Source organism: Rana temporaria, chromosome 6, assembly GCF_905171775.1.
Source record: "Rana temporaria chromosome 6, aRanTem1.1, whole genome shotgun sequence".
Classification (NCBI taxonomy): Eukaryota; Metazoa; Chordata; class Amphibia; order Anura; family Ranidae; genus Rana; species Rana temporaria.
Window position 1 is genome coordinate 158,349,084 of NC_053494.1, and position 19,091 is coordinate 158,368,174.

At 43.2% G+C, this 19,091-nt stretch overlaps 1 protein-coding gene across 5 annotated transcripts in view; it reads right to left on the reverse strand.

Moving 5' to 3' along the window:
- The window catches only part of OSBPL6 (oxysterol binding protein like 6), a 281,392-nt gene that overhangs the window by 98,719 nt on the left and 163,582 nt on the right, over positions 1-19,091 (reverse strand). For all 5 annotated transcript variants that reach the window (XM_040357666.1, XM_040357664.1, XM_040357661.1 and 2 more), the window contains 4 exons: positions 14,121-14,243; positions 13,304-13,357; positions 13,020-13,133; positions 12,278-12,448 (listed from right to left, as the gene is read on the reverse strand). In XM_040357666.1, the coding sequence (XP_040213600.1) occupies positions 12,278-12,448; positions 13,020-13,133; positions 13,304-13,357; positions 14,121-14,243 (462 nt within the window). The remainder of the gene's footprint in view (positions 1-12,277; positions 12,449-13,019; positions 13,134-13,303; positions 13,358-14,120; positions 14,244-19,091) is intronic.

Sequence of the window (19,091 nt, forward strand, 5' to 3'; positions counted from 1 at the left end):
TCTTGTATAAATTATCATGTAATTCTTCTTAAAGGGAAATCCTCACAAAACGAATAGTCCAGGCTAATACCTGTGCTTAGTTCTATTGGACCGATCTTTTGCAGACCACTGATTGTGTTTAGATATATTTTTGTCTTTTTTACATTTTCCATCTTACATGTAATCCAACCAGGCAGGTCGCAGCTACAATGTAAAGTAGTGAGTGTACAGCTTGTATAACAGTGTAAATTTGCCGTCCCCTCAAAATAACACACAGCAATTAATGTCTAAAACTCTGGCAACAAAAGTGAGTACACCCCTAAGTGAACATGTCCAAATTGCGCCTAATTAGCCGTTTTCCCTTCCCACTGTCATGTGACTCGTTAGTGTTACAAGGTCTCAGGTGTGAATGGGGAGCAGGTGTGGTAAATTTGGTGTTATCGTTCTTACTTTCTCATACTGGTCACTAGGGGTGCAACGGATCAAAAAACTCACGGTTCAGATCATTCCTCGGATAATTTTTCGGATCGGCAATAAAAAAAAAAAAATTCTCCCCCACTGTAATATCCACATCTTCTCCCCCTCTCCACTGTAATATCCACATCTCTCCCCCCCCCGCCACTGTAATATCCACATCTCTCCCCCCCCCCACTGTAATATCCACATCTCCCCCCCCACTGTAATATCCACATCTCCCCCACTGCAGTGGCGTCACTAGGGTTGGTGTCACCCGGTGCAGAAAAAAATGGTGTCACCCCCCCCCTCCCACCAACTATAGTCCCCCCCCCCCCCTCAGTAAAGAACCCCCTCGGTGCAGACACCCGCATTGGGACAGACCCCCCCCCCAGGTAGTAGACAGACAGACCCCCCCCCCCAGGTAGTACAGGCAGACAGACCCCCCCCCCCCAGGTAGTACAGGCAGACAGATGCCCCCCCCAGGTAGTACAGGCAGACAGATCCCCCCCCCCCAGGTAGTACAGGCAGACAGATCCCCCCCCCCCAGGTAGTACAGGCAGACAGATCCTCCCCCCCAGGTAGTACAGGCAGACAGATCCTCCCCCCCAGGTAGTACAGGCAGACAGATCCCCCCCAGGTAGTACAGGCAGACAGATCCCCCCCAGGTAGTACAGGCAGACAGATCCCCCCCCCCCCCAGGTAGTACAGGCAGACAGATCCCCCCCCCCCCAGGTAGTACAGGCAGACAGATCCCCCACCCAGGTAGTACAAGGCAGACAGATCCCCCCCCCCCAGGGAGTACAAGGCAGACAGATCCCCCCCAGGTAGTACAGGCAGACAGATCCCCCCCAGGTAGTACAGGCAGACAGATCCCCCCAGGTAGTACAGGCAGACAGATTCCCCCCCCCCCCAGGTAGTACAGGCAAACAGATTCCCCCCCCCCCCCCAGGTAGTACAGGCAGACAGATTCCCCCCCAGGTAGTACAGGCAGACAGACCCCCCCCCAGGTAGTACAGGCAGACAGATCATCCCCCCCCCGCCCCCCGGGTAGTCCAGACAGACTATAAGATTGCCAAGACCCTGAAACTGAGCTGCAGAAAGGTGACCAAGGCCAAGATATAATAAAATATTTACAAAAATGTGAGAGGTGTAATCACCTTTGTGAGATACTGTACACCAGGCATGTCCAAAGTCCGGCCCGCGGGCCAGTTGCGGCCTGCGGTCTGGTTTTATATGGCCCCCACTTGCAATTTGTTCTTATCACTTTTGTGCTTTAGCTTGGTTTTAAAATATATATTCTCTAATCTAATCGAATCTAATCTAATAATAATAAAAACAAATATAATAATAGCTCATCCTTGCCCTGATTGGAGCTTGGGGGCCACAGAAGAGATAAAGGCCAGATTTCTCAGGGGATAAAGAAGAGAAAATATATATTTTTTTACAACCTGACCTCATCCTTACCCTGAGCGGAGCTCTGGGATTTGTTGGGGGGCAAAGAGGAGATATATATATTCACCACACACAGCCACAAAGGTAGGAGAATTATTTTTGGGCAGTGTATTAGTGCTCGGACAAACACACTGACACTGAATCTTAATGGCTCAAAGAATGTCAGGCAAAATGGTCGGCCCTCACGCACGTTCACTTCATCAAATCTGGCCCTCTTTCAAAAAAGTTTGGACACCCCTGCTGTACACGCTTCCGCTGTGATACTACCAGCCATCAGGTACATTTTTTGGTAAGTGAACTGTGTGCCACCTACACTGACTTCTACTTATTTCTGAACTACATTCTTTGCGGATGATTTTGTATTTTTCTGTCTGCCAACATTCTGGAAATCCGGCCATCTAATTGGTCAATAAAAATGCATTGTTCCTTTATTTAAATCATCCCCCGCCTATTAGGTCTAGAGCTGCACTTATTTAAGAAAATCAACAAAATGTGGTATAGAAGGCTATAGCCATTTTATCTAATGTAAGATGAAATTGGGTTGCTAAGCTCGCATACCATTTAAATAATTATGATTTACTGATGAGCCGGAGGGTGACCGGTGGACCTGACCTGGAGTGGGAAGTTCTGGTGGCCCTGTTATGAGATTTTGGTTATACTTGAGGCTATTTTTGACTGCTCTATCTTAAGCCTAGTACACACTACCAACCAACCCAGTGGGCTGAACGAAAAAAAACTGAAGCGATGGGGAGGAGATTGTGTAGTACAATCCGATGTTAGTACAGAAATCTCCCCCCACTGAGCCATTGTGTTCTGACAAGGGGACGGGGACAGGGACACCCCCCTCCCCGAACATACTGGCGATTGGATGATGATTGGCAGACCTTTTTCGGTCATGCCCATTCGAGAGAAGCCAGACGTTTGGCCGGCTTCTGTCAGACTGGCTGCTGTACACACAGGCCGAACGTCGACCAGTTCAATAGAATTTATATTCAGCCACGTCCAATAGACCCGATGTTCAGGCCATGTATATGGCCCTTTAGAGCAGGGATATGCAATTAGCGGACCTCCAGATGTTGCAAAACTACAAATCCCATCATGCTTCTGCCTCTAGGTGTCATGCTTGTGGCTGTCAGTCTTGCTATGCCTCATGGGACTTGTAGTTCTGCAACAGCTGGAGGTCCGCTAATTGAATATCCCTGCTTTAGAGGGTCAAATTGTTCAGGTAAGCAGGTGTGGATGGGATCACACAACAGTGAAACATGAAATCATTTGCATATCTACACTTTTGCACTTGCCACTTTATTGGAGAGCTATATAGTGTTTGGACTGTATATAATTTCTTTGGTAGAATTTTTTTTTCCATTTTTTTACACATTGGACTTATTTTTTTGGATGTATATATTTATATGTATGTAAATATATTAGTTGCAGCGCAGCAAGCTTTTGTTTATATGATTTATTTGGCCAATTGGTATCTGTTGGCGTTCTTGAAGCTATAATTTGTTGCATTTTTTTATTCGGTTCAAATAAAATGTGTGTTTCTCTGTTAGGAGCTTTTCTCCTCTGAATCCCCAAACATAAACCATATCAGCACTCAGAAGGACCAGTGTAGTGGTAAATTGTAACATTATCATTCACCCTTTTCTGCAGCTCTTACATTAACCATGCTTGGATTTTATCATGCTGTAATGATTTTTCAAATTAGTAATAAGTATATATGATCTTGAGAGATAATTTGAGCACTCAAGAATGCTCCCTGTATTATTTTCATCATGGGTCACTGCATATAAGGACACGCAAAGCATATTTATTTACAAAGAACTCACTGATCTGTCAACATTGTACTGACATTTTCAAGTAACTCTTTGTCAATGTTCCCAGTAACATAAATCACTTTACTTCCAGTCTCTCACGCTGCTGCCGCCTCAATGAACTTCAAAAAGCAAAAGGAAACCAAGGCACAAAAAAAATAAAAAATAAAATAAAAAATAAAAAAAAACACAACACAGGCTACAGAGCTCCTTCCTGTTATGAAATTTCAGAACCCTTTTATGCACATTCATTTTTGCACTCTAAATAAATGGGTGCAAAAAAAAAAACTCTGCAGCATGTAAACCCCTACAGAAGACCCCCTCAACCCTGCTCATCTTGCTTCCTAAAAATCATAACTGTTTTTACTTTGGCTATAGAAACCATTGCTCTAATATCCCATGGCTAATGGTCACGGCTGCTGATGGGAATGTATTTGAGTTCAGATTCTCTGTTCGTCATCAGCATCTTCATGTGATTTGCCTAGCCATTTGTTCATGCGATTGGTTGATGAGTCACTTTTCTAGTCCTCCAAGCCTTCATAGTAATCAAAAGCACTTACAAAAGTGGTGGTATCACAAATGTAAAAATGTGTGTATACAAAGAGGACTGTTTAACCACTTCCGGACCGCCTCATGTACATATACGTCAGCAGAATGGCACGGACAGGCACATCAACGTACCTGTACGTGCTCTGCTTGACGTGGGTCGGGGGTCCAATCGGGACCCCCCCCGGTACTTGCGGCGGTCCGGTAAGCTTCAGGAGCGATCCGGGATGAGGGGGCGGCGGTTCATTTTTGTCCGCCCCCTCCGGATCGTTCCCCAGCCAATCCGCTTCCTCCCCCGCCTGCATTGTAAACACAGGCAAAAGAAGGAAGTGATGTCACCGCTCCTCCCGCCGGTATATTCGTCCGGCGGAGGAGCGGAGACATCACACAGTGAGTACACAAGCACTACACTGACACCTGTACACATAGGCATACAGTCCCCCCCGGTCACCCCCTCCCCCCTGTCACACTGTCACTAAATAGCAGTGATCATTTACTGAGCACTGCATTTAGTGTCAGTGTGACAGGCAGTTAGTGTCAGGCAGTTAGTGTTAGGTCCAGGGTAGCGCCCTACCCCCCCCCCCCAATAAAGGTTTTAACCCCTTGATCACCCCCTAGTTAACCCTTTCACCCCCCCTTTTGCCAGCGTCACTAAGCGATCGTTTTTCTGATCGCTGTATTAGTGTCGCTCATGCCACTAGGTAGCTAGTTTTTTTTTGAGGTTCGCCGCCATGTTTTTATAGCGTTAGAAAATTTATGGGGGTACCCAACGCTATAAAAACATGGCGGCGAACCTCAAAAAAAAACTAGCTACCTAGCGGCACGAGCGACACTAATACAGCGATCAGAAAAACGATCGCTTAGTGACGCTGGCAAAAGGGGGGGTGAAAGGGTTAACTAGGGGGTGATCAAGGGGTTAAAACCTTTATTGGGGGGGGGGGTAGGGGGCTACCCTGGACCTAACACTTTTAACCCCTTGATCACCCCCTAGTTAACCCTTTCACCCCCCTTTTGCCAGCGTCACTAAGCAATCGTTTTTCTGATTGCTGTATTAGTGTCGCTCGTGCCGCTAGGTAGCTAGTTATTTTTTGAGGTTCGCCCGCCAGGTTTTTATAGCGTTAGGTACCCCCATACATTTTCTAATAAAGGTTTTAACCCCTGATTGCCCCTAGAGTTAACCCTTTTACCCCCTATTACCAGCGTCACTAAGCGATCGTTTTTCTGATCGCTGTATTAGTGCCGCTAGGTAGCTAGTTATTTTTTGAGGTTCGCCCGCTAGGTTTTTATAGCGTTAGGTACCCCCATACATTTTCTAATAAAGGTTTTAACCCCTGATTGCCCCTAGCGTTAACCCTTTCACCCCCCTATTGCCAGCGTCACTAAGCGATCATTTTTCCAATCACCGCCTTCAGGCTTTCTAAGGGTGTAAATTTTTGATTTCACTCCTCACTACCTATCACAGTTTCGAAGGCCATAAAATGCCAAAATAGCACAAAAAAACCCAAATGACCCCATTTTGGAAAGTAGACACCCCAAGCTATTTTCTGAGAGGGATGTCGAGTCCATGGAATATTTTATATTTTGACACAAGTTGCGGGAATATGATAAACTGATTTTTTTTTGCACAAAGTTGTCACTAAATGATATATTGCTCACACATGCCATGGTAATATGTGGAATTGCACCCCAAAATACATTCTGCTGCTTCTCCTGAGGACGGGGATACCACATGTGTGGGACTTTTTGGGAGCCTAGCCGCGTACGGGGCCCCGAAAAGCCTTCAAGATTTCTAAGGGCATAAATTTTTGATTTCACTCCTCACTACCTATCATAGTTTTGAAGGCCATAAAATGCCAAGATGGCACACAACCCCCCCAAATGACCCCATTTTGGAAAGAAGACACCCCAAGCTATTTGCTGAGAGGCATGTTGAGTCCATGGAATATTTAATTTTTTTCCCCTAAGTGATTGAATATTGACCAAAAAAAATTAAAAATTACAAAACGTTGTCACTAAATGATATATTTCTCACACATGCCATGGTTGTATGTGGAATTGCACCCCAAAATACATTCTGCTGCTTCTCCTGAGTACGGAGATACCACGTGTGGGACTTTTTGGGAGCCTAGCCGCGTACGGGACCCCAAAAACCAATCACCGCCTTCAAGATTTGTGTGAGTGAAATCAAAAATGTATGTCCTTAGAAATCTTGAAGGTGGTGATTGGTTTTCGGGGTCCCGTACGCGGCTAAGCTCCCAAAAAGTCCCACACATGTGGTATCCCTGTACTCAGGAGAAGCAGCAGAATGTATTTTGGGGTGCAATACCACATATAACCATGGCATGTGTGAGAAATATATCATTTAGTGACAACGTTTTGCAATTTATTTTTTCTTTATGTTTTTGGTCAATATTCAATCACTTGGGGCAAACAAATTAAATATTCCATGGACTCAACATGCCTCTCAGCAAATAGCTTGCGGTGTCTTCTTTCCAAAATGGGGTCATTTGGGGGGGTTGTGTGCCATCTTGGCATTGTATGGGCTTCAAAACTATGATAGGTAGTGAGGAGTGAAATCAAAAATGTATGCCCTTAGAAATCTTGAAGGCGGTGCTTGGTTTTCGGGGCCCCGTATGCGGCTAGGTTCCCAAAAAGTCACACACATGTGGTATCCCTGTACTCAGGAGAAGCAGCAGAATGTATTTTGGGGTGCAATTCCACATATAACCATGGCATGTGTGAGAAATATATCATTTAGTGACAACTTTGTGCAAAAAAAAAAATCAGTTTGTCATATTCCCGCAACTTGTGTCAAAATATAAAAAATATTCCATGGACTCGACATGCCTCTCAGCAAATAGCTTGGGGTGTCTACTTTCCAAAATGGGGTCATTTTGGGGGGGGGGGGGGTTTGTGCTATTTAGGCATTTTATGGCCTTCAAAACTGTGATAGGTAGTGAGGAGTGAAATCAATTTGCGCCCTTAGAAATGCTGAAGGCGGTGCTTGGTTTTCGGGGTCCCGTACGTGGCTAGGCTCCCAAAAAGTCCCACACATGTGGTATCCCCGTACTCAGAAGAAGCAGCAGAATGTATTTTGGGGTGCAATTCCACATACAGTGAGGAAAATAAGTATTTGAACACCCTGCTATTTTGCAAGTTCTCCCACTTGGAAATCATGGAGGGGTCTGAAATTGTCATCGTAGGTGTATGACCACTGTGAGAGACATAATCAAAAAAAAAAATTCCTGAAATCACAATTTATGATTTTTTAACTATTTATTTGTATGATACAGCTGCAAATAAGTATTTGAACACCTGTCTATCAGCTAGAATTCTGACCCTCAAAGACCTGTTAGTCTGCCTTTAAAATGTCCACCTCCACTCCATTTATTATCCTAAATTAGATGCACCTGTTTGAGGTCATTAGCTGCATAAAGACACCTGTCCACCCCATACAATCAGTAAGAATCCAACTACTAACATGGCCAAGACCAAAGAGCTGTCCAAAGACACTAGAGACAAAATTGTACACCTCCACAAGGCTGGAAAGGGCTACGGGGAAATTGCCAAGCAGCTTGGTGAAAAAAGGTCCACTGTTGGAGCAATCATTAGAAAATGGAAGAAGCTAAACATGACTGTCAATCTCCCTCGGACTGGGGCTCCATGCAAAATCTCACCTCGTGGGGTCTCAATGATCCTAAGAAAGGTGAGAAATCAGCCCAGGACTACACGGGAGGAGCTGGTCAATGACCTGAAAAGAGCTGGGACCACCGTTTCCAAGGTTACCGTTGGTAATACACTAAGACGTCATGGTTTGAAATCATGCATGGCACGGAAGGTTCCCCTGCTTAAACCAGCACATGTCAAGGCCCGTCTTAAGTTTGCCAATGACCATTTGGATGATCCAGGAGTCATGGGAGAAAGTCATGTGGTCAGATGAGACCAAAATAGAACTTTTTGGTCATAATTCCACTAACCGTGTTTGGAGGAAAAAGAATGATGAGTACCATCCCAAGAACACCATCCCTACTGTGAAGCATGGGGGTGGTAGCATCATGCTTTGGGGGTGCTTTTCTGCACATGGGACAGGGCGACTGCACTGTATTAAGAAGAGGATGACCGGGGCCATGTATTGCGAGATTTTGGGCAACAACCTCCTTCCCTCAGTTAGAGCTTTGAAGATGGGTCGAGGCTGGGTCTTCCAACATGACAATGACCCGAAGCACACAGCCAGGATAACCAAGGAGTGGCTCTGTAAGAAGCATATCAAGGTTCTGGCGTGGCCTAGCCAGTCTCCAGACCTAAACCCAATAGAGAATCTTTGGAGGGAGCTCAAACTCCGTGTTTTTCAGCGACAGCCCAGAAACCTGACTGATCTAGAGAAGATCTGTGTGGAGGAGTGGGCCAAAATCCCTCCTCCAGTGTGTGCAAACCTGGTGAAAAACTACAAGAAACGTTTGACCTCTGTAATTGCAAACAAAGGCTACTGTACCAAATATTAACATTGATTTTCTCAGGTGTTCAAATACTTATTTGCAGCTGTATCATACAAATAAATAGTTAAAAAAATCATACATTGTGATTTCTGGATTTTTTTTTTTTGATTATGTCTCTCACAGTGGACATGCACCTACGATAACAATTTCAGACCCCTCCCTGATTTCCAAGTGGGAGAACTTGCAAAATAGCAGGGTGTTCAAATACTTATTTTCATCACTGTATAACCATGGCATGTGTGAGCAATATATCATTTAGTGACAACGTTTTGTAAAAAAAATTTTTGTCATTCAATCACTTGGGACAAAAAAAAAAAAAAAATATATAATGGACTCAACATGCCTCTCAGCAGTTTCCTTGGGGTGTCTACTTTTCAAAATGGGGTCATTTGGGGGGGTTTTGTACTGCCCTGCCATTTTAGCACCTCAAGAAATGAGATAGGCAAGCTGTGTAAATTCCAGAAAATGTACCCTAGTTTGTAGACGCTATAATTTTTGCGAAAACCAATAAATATACGCTTATTGCGATTTTTTTTACTAAAGACATGTGGCTGAATACATTTTGGCCTAAATGTTTGACTAAAATTTTGTTTATTCGATATTTTTAACTTTTTGTTATAAGAAAAATCATTTTTTTTTGTTCAAAATTTTCGATCTTTTTCCGTTTATATCGCAAAAAAATAAAAATCGCAGAGGCAATCAAATACCATCAAAAGAAAGCTCTATTTGTGGGAAGAAAAGGACGCCAATTTCGTTTCGGTACAACATTGCATGACCGCGTAATTACCAGTTAAAGCAGCGCAGTGCCAATTTGTAAAAACACCTTGGGTCTTTAGGCAGCGTATTGGTCCGGGGCTTAAGTGGTTAAATAAAAAAAATAAAAAATAAAAAGGACCAGAGGCATAATATGATTAGCAGGCAAGAGACAAGCAAACATAGGAAGAAAAGCTTGTAAACGCTTTAATGGAATGAGGTGGATCCAATGTTGGCTGGAGGTGGCAGAAAGCTCTGAGATGCAGGCATTATTTCTAGTCTTTTCCAGAGCCACTAATGGTGTCAATACTGTTCCTCAGACAGCACTGAAGAGCAACTGGATAGTCTTATGGTGAGGGCCAAAAGCGCAATACATGGGTCGCATCAGCATAATTGTTGCCCTTAAAGGGCCAATTGTATCTGTACGACTATAAAAAGTTATCCATAGTCTTTTTTTCTCCAGAGAATAGGTGGAGGAACTCAACGCCTACCCCCCCCTCCGAACAAGACATGGCCTTCCACCTAAACTCACAGGTCAGCAAAGGAAAGTATAAATCAGAGAAGCAGCCAAGAGGCCCATGGTAACTCTGGAGGAGCTGCAAAAATCCACAGCTGGTGGGAGAATCTGTCCACAGGACAACTATAAATCGTGCCCGCCACAAATCTGATCTTTATAGAAGAGTGACAAGAAGAAAGCCATGGGGGTTGATTTACTAAAGGCAAATCCACTTTGCACTACAAGTGTGCTTGGAAGTTCAGTCGCTTGAAAGAAAGCCATAAGAATTATGGTTTGCATACCGAGACCAAAATGAAACTTTTTGGCCTAAAAGAAAAACGCTACGTGTGGAGGAAAACCAACACTGCACATCACCCTGAACACAGCAGCATCATGTTGTGGGATGCTTTTCTTCAGCAGGGACAGGGAAACTTGTCAGAGCTTGTCAGAGTTGATGGGAAATTGGATGGAGCCAAATACACGGCAATCTTAGAAGAAAACCTGTTTGAGTCTGCAAAAGACTTGAGACTGGAAAGGAGGTTCACCTTTCTGCAAGACAACGACCCTAAACATACAGCCAAAGTTTAATGGAATTGTTTAGATCAAAGTATATTCATGGGTTAGAATGTCCCAGTCAAAGTCCAGACCTAAATCCAATTGATGCAAGGTGGAATTAACCAGGCAGAGTACATTGACCCTAATAGGCAGGTCTTATGCATAAAAGTGCAGAATAAGTATTCACAGATGAAAGAGCACCACGCCAACATTTAGAAGTCCACAATGTATCTTTTCCTTCATATAAAAAGGAAACACCTGAAAAATCTTTCTAAGGGTTTTGAGGGTTGGGCTACAGGTTAGGTTAGCTACAGAAAGGTGCCAGACATAGTACGCAAACTGTAATTAGTCCAAGTTGTGAGGTGGCAGATATCTAAAAATAAGCTGGGAGCAGACAGATGCCAAGTACAAGCCAAGTCAGACTGGAAACAGATCGGAAATTATAATAGCCACTTGCTGTATTATTATACCCGCAAGTTTGAACATCGCAGAAGGAATGCAAGTAGTGCATGGCTGTGTGCTGATCATTACACAAATCCTCCAGGAAAAAAGAGAAATTACAATTTACCATGTTCATGTAAGGCAAAATGAGAGGGTCCTTTAAATTACGACCCTCGCCTTACCTTTGCACCCGTCACTCCATTCAACTGTCAAAAAAATAAAATAGGTTGTCTGTAAGCTCCAAGCTGTCTTGTCGAAGCTTACATTGGGTCGAGGACTCACTCTCACCTCTCAAGTTACAGTGATGTGCATTTTGCTTTTATTTTGCTCATAAAGAACACAGTGTGAAGTATGAGTTTCAAAATCAGGCATACTGGTTGCTAGGTGAGTTGCTAAAATAGGAATATACATTCCAGTTTGTCTCAGCCTAATTGATTTTCAGAGCTAGCTTTCAACTTCAGTCATCTCCCAAAAGACAAAACAATTAGGAATGTAAATCACTGAACAGCCCCCACCAATAAGTGTGTAGCTCTTTTTCTAGAGGGTCCCTTTTAAAAAAGAGCAAGGTTATGTGAAGGAAAACACAAGTGATTTAGGACATGAAACAAACAGGAAATTGCAAGACTAGACAAGTTTAATGCAACATTTTCTTAAAGCGGAGCTCCACCCTAAAGTGGAACTTCCGCTCATCGGAAACCTCCCCCCCTCCGGTGTCACAATTGACACCTTTCAGGGGGAGGGGAGTGCAGATACCTGGTATTTGCACCCACTTCCGGGAGTCCTCTCTGCGGGGAGTCTGTGGGTAGTGCGTCGCTTCCCGCCCATTGTGTTCTGGGAAACACTCGGCTCCCAGAACACAACGGGGACCAGTGAGGACGGAGCTGCGCGACTCACGCATGCGCCGTAGGGAATCGGGCAGTGAAGCCGGAGCGATTCACTGCCCGATTCCCTCACCGAGGATGGCGGTGGGGGCAGAAGATAGATGAGTGATTTTTCGTCTTCTGCTGCAGATGCCGCTGGACTCCAGGACAGGTAAGTGTCCTAATATTAAAAGTCAGCAGCTGCAGTATTTGTAGCTGCTGGCTTTTAATATTTTTTTACAGCGGAGCTCTGCTTTAACTGGTACAAGTTGAAATAAACCAATTTTAAATCAGATTGCAAATCATTTTGTTTATACAAGTCATAAATATTACTAGAACCACAAATCATATTGTGTATACAAGTTAAAAATACTCAAAGACATACAGTTATTAAGTGCTTTATAGCTTTTGCTAACAAAAATCACATACCTTTCCCTCTGGCACTGTAATGTTAGCTGCTGGTGAGGACTCAGTAGTTGATGTTGATGGAAACATATGAAAGCTGGCATCTCTTGGTGACCGCACAATTTCATTTTGCCGGTAAAGTCGGTGATGCCGAAGCTTGGACGTCCATCCATCAAATGTATCCTGAGATTTTACCTTCGGAGAGGAAAATCCACATTCAATAGTTGAATCAAAAATCTACTAGAGGCTAGCTATAGCAAGCCTGTGTACAGCATCTCATGCTGGATAAGGCGGAGGATCAAACAATCACTCAAACCAAAATGAAAAAACACCAATAGTGGAGTACTGTTTTACTGCAGGGACCACTGAAATGTAAAAAGGCACACAAATAGTTTATTATATGCAAACTGTAGCTTTTTAAATAGAAAGTGCAATTTTGCTGTGCAAAATATAGTAATCAATAGCAACCAGATTTCACCTTCAGTTTATAGCACTCAGAACAGTAAAAGTTAATTGCGAATTGGTTGCTATGAGTTTTGACAGTCTGCTTTTTTGCCACATTATATTGTAGCACTGAAGCAAACCTGTTCAGGGTTTATTTTTTAATTAAGATACAAATCAAAGCTCTAACAGAAAAACAAAAGCTACAAAAGTAAGTAAAAACAAGAAAACAGGATGGGGTCAACGGAGAGAGAAAATATATACCATTATTCTACATAAAATAGAAATAAAGACCAGAGAAGAAATATATGTCTAATAACCCAACCTTAAGATGGTAGATGTTCTCCTCTGTGTCCAGGTCTATCCTCCGTGCCTTCTTCTTTATGGACATGACAGACAAGCCAACATCAATACTTCCATGCAATTTTCCTTTCTGAGTCTACAGGAAAATCATAAAACCCAATAGGCAGAGTAATACAATTCTGAAATTAACACAAAAGCCCACCAAATGTACTCAATTTAGAACCATCAATTATATAGCTGACATAAAATCACTTCATAATGTTGAGCCAAGTGCAGAAAATTAGACCCAAACACTAGTATACTTACATCGATGGGCGATTTTGAATATTTCAATATTCCATTTTCTAGGACGAAAAATCTCTGTAATAAAAATAAAAATTATTCTTTGTAGACTCCATAACACATTTACGCCAGTATACAGTATACTTAAAACTTGGGCAAACCACTTTTGTCAGCTTGCTATACCACATCTAGTGATGGACGAAGACTACAGAAAATACAAACATTCCTCTTCAGTGTTAGGATCCATTTCAGGGCAAATGGTCTTTTTCAGCTTTTAAATAGTTTTGATTATACGTCAGAAAAACTTTGTGAACCTTAATTCATATAAATAGTAGTTGTGTGCACACTAAACAAGCTGCATTTAAGTCACATGTAGACAACACTGATAATAAGCACAGAAGTAGTCAATCAGTCCACAATGTTGTACCTGCTGAGAGAATACAACACATTCAACCTCTGGTGAGTGTTTAAGAAACTAATCTATGTCCAAGTACTGACTGCTATGGCCACATTTATGTTGTATGCCTGTGACTCAAAGAAAGCATAAAGCAAAGCCCTTCCAGGCAGAAGTCAACATGCTGACTGACTGCCAAGTATATAACCATACTGATTACATCAGCAGCACAATAACTTATTAATTCAGAATTCCCTTTGGTATTAAATTCAGTACTTGCCTGTCTAAATATTCACTGGTGTACAAACTCTGGATGTAGCATCTACACGTATCTTTGCGTTTGTGTGTTCTTTTGAATCATCAGAGGGCTTTCAAGAATAAAAGGATTTTATGGTGTTTTTTAAGACTAGAGTCAAACTTTTTTCATTCCATGACAAAAAAACTTACTTTGTGCCAGCCTTTCAATGGCCATTTTCTCTTCTTAAGCATAAATCCTTCATGTTTTTCTGGTTTCTGCACACTGGTCTGTCCTATCTTTAGTCCTTCTATGATTTCCCAACTATCTCCTTCCTGTGAAAGTAAAATAAAAAATAGTATTGATGCAACACAATGAGACATTTATTATCCATGCCACCAATTAATCTACCATTACATCACAAATGCCGCTAACAATCAAGCCCCCAGAAGGTACAGTATAGAAACATGTGTAAAGTAACAAAACTAAAAAAGTATATGTCAAGCGACAAAAAAAAAAAAAAATGATTTTAAGCAGGGAAGGATTAGAATCTCAGGAGGAGCTCCAACCCTTCCCCACTCTACCCCAAGAAAAAACACTTTTGGCTTGACATACACATAAATGGACAAAATTGTGTCCTAAAGAAAGCAGTGCTGCTGTCTCTTTAGCTAGTCTATAGAAATACAGGAATCCCTTGTCATGATATCAAATATTTATTTGGAGAAATAAGATTTTATGCTCACCGTAAAATCTCTTTCTCTGAGTTCATGGACAGACACAGCCTTAATCTTGACATAGTGGGTATTAGCCTTCCTTTAGGAGTGACTAGGCAGAAACTTATATGAAAGGTTAACTTATCATACACACCCTGTGGGTATAACCCCTCTCTCTGCATCTCGCAGATCAGTTCGTCAAAAAGTAGTACAAAACATAAAAAAGGAGGGGTGGGTGCTGTGTCCGTCCATGAACTCAGAGAAAGAGATTTTACGGTGAGCATAAAATCCTATTTTCTCTTTCGTTCATGGACGCACACATCCTTAATCTTGACATAGTGGGACGTCCCAAAGCAGTGTAAAAAAACGAGGGGTGGGAACAGCAAGAATTAAACTTCACCCCAAAATAAACAGAGCTCCTCCACTGAGGAGTTGCAACTCTAAACCACCGCCTGCAAAACTTTGCGGCCGAAAGAAGCATCCAAAGGTGCACTCACATCAACCTTATAGAATTTGGTGAAAGTGTGAGGGGACGACCAAGTCGCCACCTTACACACCTGGGAAACAGACGCTTCATGTCGGAAAGCCCAGGAGGCACATATTGCCCTGGTCGAATGCGCCGTAATAGGAAAGGGGGGCGCGACCACTTATGGCGTAAGCCTCAATTACTGTCTGTTGTATCCACCTAGAGATGGTGGCCGATGAGACCGCTAGGCCCTTCTTGGGACCAGCCACCGAAACAAACAGTGAGTCTGACCTCCGGAACGGAGCATTGGCAGCCAAGTATACTCTGAGTTCGGACAACGTCCAAGGAATACAACGCCGTCTCCCTAGGGTGCGACGGGTTAGGACACAAGGATGAAAGTACAATGTCTTCATTGAGATGGAAGGCCGAGACGACCTTAGGTAGAAAAGATGGCTGTGGACGCAGCACCACCTTATCCTTGTGGAAAATTAGGTAGGGAGCCCTACATGATAAGGCGGCCAGCTCAGAGACTCGAACCGACGTGACCGCCACCAAAAAGACCACCTTCTGAGAAAGTGTCAATAAGGGAATCTCCCTAATTTCTTCAAACGGTGCCTTCTGAAGCACCGAGAGAACCAGGTTTAAGGCCCAAGGAGATAGTGGAGGATGGACCACATGCCGAACCCCGATGTACAAATGTTCTTACTAGAGAGTGAGTCGCCAGGGGTCTCTGAAATAAAACAGCCAGGGCAGATATCTGGCTACTGCGACTCGGCCCTGTAGACCGTTCCTTATGCAAGCCCTGGAGCGTATAGCTCACCGGCCACCCATAGAGTGACGGCATGTCGTGGACGACCCAGCGCGCAGCTATGGTCGGCACATGTTCGATGGTCAAAACTGGGAAGAATACAAGGATCTAGGATCCAGCCTGTCGCCCAGTCGGCAATTCATCGAAGATCGCAGGAAGAAAATTTAATAAAAATCCATATCTTTGAACTAAACAGCCCTCAAGCCATGGGCCTGAAGGGAGCCATGTCTTCTCCTAAAACTAGGCAGAAAAAAAACTGATCTGCGAGATGCAGAGAGAGGGGCAGGGCCGATCCGCCCTATAGGCTCACTATGCAAGCCGCTTAGGGCCCCGCAAAGCTGTGGAGGGCCCCCCAAATTACTAGAGGCCCTGCCTGGTGAGAAGTCATTTTCGGACCCTCACCCCCACTTCTCAACTCGCTGGCTGCATAGAAGAGGTAAGAAGTCAGCACTGCCCACTTGTCACTTTGATGTAAGATGTCATTTCCGACAGCAGAACACCCCCCACTTCTCAACTTTATTCTTTAATGTGACAAGTGACATGTCACTGCTGTTGGCAGCGCCCCTCCCCCACTTGTCAGCTTTAATGTGACATGTCATATTTGGCAGCCCCCCCGCTGCTTAGGGCCCCAGGGAGGTCAGGATCGGCACTGGAGAGGGGTTATACCCAGAGGGCCTGCCCCATGGGCGGGGCTGTAGGGTGTGTATGATAAGTTAACCTTTTATATAAGTTTCTGCCTAGTCACTCCTAAAGGAAGGCGAATACCCACTATGTCAAGATTAAGGCTGTGTCCGTCCATGAACGAAGGAGAAAAAACACTGTTAGAATTTTTTTTACCCAGACCATAAAAAAAATTTAAAAAAATTACAAACCCCACTATAAAAACTTTATTCATTTATGTCTATACATATATTTTAATGGAGTAGAGATGAACTAGAACCCCTATTCAAGGTTTTATGGCTGTCTGTGTCTTGAATGAGTAGATTTACCAAACTTCTTCTGGTGTCCATGGTCACCAAAACAGTGATGGGAAGTCCAAAATTTCACCAGAACAAGAAATTAAGGTTAATTCTTCTAATGCGGACACCTGTTCAAGGGGCAAGTCTCTAAGAGGGAAATTGCTTCTAGTTTAGGAAGTTTAGCAGAGATCCTGTAATCCAGTGATGGTGAACCTTGGCACCCCAGATGTTTTGGAATTAAATTTCCCATGATGTGCAACTACATTGCAGGGTGCATGACTATCATGGGAAATGTAGTTCCAAAACATCTGGGGTGCCAAGGTTCGCCATCACTGCTGTAATCCCTTGTCATTGCCAATCAACCTACAATTACGTCAAAAGTGCTGCTACCAACAATTAAGCCCACAGAAGAAATAGTATACAAACCTATGTAAAATAATAAATAAAGCGGTGCTCCACTCAAAAGTGGAAGCTTACCTTGTTTGCTTCCTCCCCCCAAAAGGTGCCAAATGTGGTTTTTGACAGGTACCCATCCCCACTTCCAGTCGACCTGGCTGCCAAAAGGTTCCCTTATAAGTTTGGCTTCCCTCCTCCTTCCTCTGCGCCAATTTGAAAACAACAAGTGCGTTTCGTGCATGAGCAGTAGGAAACCGGCTGCGATGCAAAAAGGCTTCACTTACGTTTTTTATTACCACAAATGGCAGCAGCCAACCAACCAGAGGAACTCTAAATCCCTTCCACACAAGAAAAAAAAATGTTTGGCTCGACATACACATAAATGGACAACTGTTTTTTTAAAGCAAGCAGGGCTGCTATGTCTTTAGCTAGTTTGTAGAAATACAGGAATCTCTTGTCATTGTATCAAATAATTATTGGTGAAGAAACACTATTAGAATTATTTTTATTCAGACCAGAATGGAAATAAATATGTACAAACCCCACTATACACTTTATTAAAATATATGTATAGACCTATATGAATAGAGTAGAGATTAACGAGAACCCCTGATCAAGGTTTTATTACTGTCTGTGTCCTGCCCGAGTAGGTTTGCCTTGTTTCTTCTGATGTCCTTTGTCACCAAGACAGTGATGGAAAGTCCAATATATTACAGTTATCACCAGAACAAGAGGTTAAGGTTAATTCTTCTAATGCGGACACCTGTTCAAGGGGCAAGTGTTCTATTTTGGGAGGTTTTCTCTGGCACTCTGTTGCTTAGTGCCACAAACTTACTAAACAGAATGTAGCACAATTAGCAAAATCCTCTTTCAAGTTACTGCCCCAGGGTAAAATCTGGCTCAGCTCCCAGATTCTCATTCCCTAAACTTTACTCTGATAAATTATTTATCTTTTCCACTTTATTCTTCAGTTTATGAATACAAATTCCACCCATTAGAGGTGATACATTCATAATTTCACCATAATTTTACATTAGTTTACTAAATTAGAGAAAATTGAATTTCATTATGACTAGTTATTATTCTGAGCAAAGTAATAATTAATTGTTTTTCATTATGAACAGAATTAATAAATAGAGTATGATGAAAAATGTTGGTCTATATACAGTTGTGGCGAGCAGTGAAAGTATCTCATAGCTAGATTCACATAGAGTTAAGCCGGCGTATCAGTAGATACGCCGACCTAACTCGGAATCTGCGCCGTCCTAAGTTTAAGTGTATTCTCAAACAGAGATACACTTAAACCTATCTAAGATACAACGGCTTGCGCCGTCGTATCTTAGGGTGCAATATTTAGGCTGGCTGCTAGGTGGCGCTTCTATTGCGCTCGGCGTAGAATATGTAAATCACTAGATACGCCTATTCACGAACGTACGCGCGCCCGTCGCAGTATAGATACGCCGTTTACGTAAAGGCATTTTCAGGCGTAAAGTTATTCCATCAAATGGCTGGACTAGTAATGTTAAGTATGGCCGTCGTTCCCGCATCGAAATTTGAAAATTTTACGTCGTTTGCGTAAGTCGTCCGTGAATAGGGCTGAACGTAATTTACGTCCAAGTCGAAAACCAATACGTCCTTGCGGCGTACTTTGCCGCAATGCACACTGGGACATGTACACAGACGGCGCATGCGCCGTTCGTAAAAAACGTCAATTACGTCAGGACACCCCCTATTGCCATAAAACACGCCCCCTTAGCCCAATTTGAATTAGGCGCGCTTACGCCGGCCGCATTTACTCTACGCCGCTGTAACTTAGCAGGCAAGTACTTTGTGAATACAGT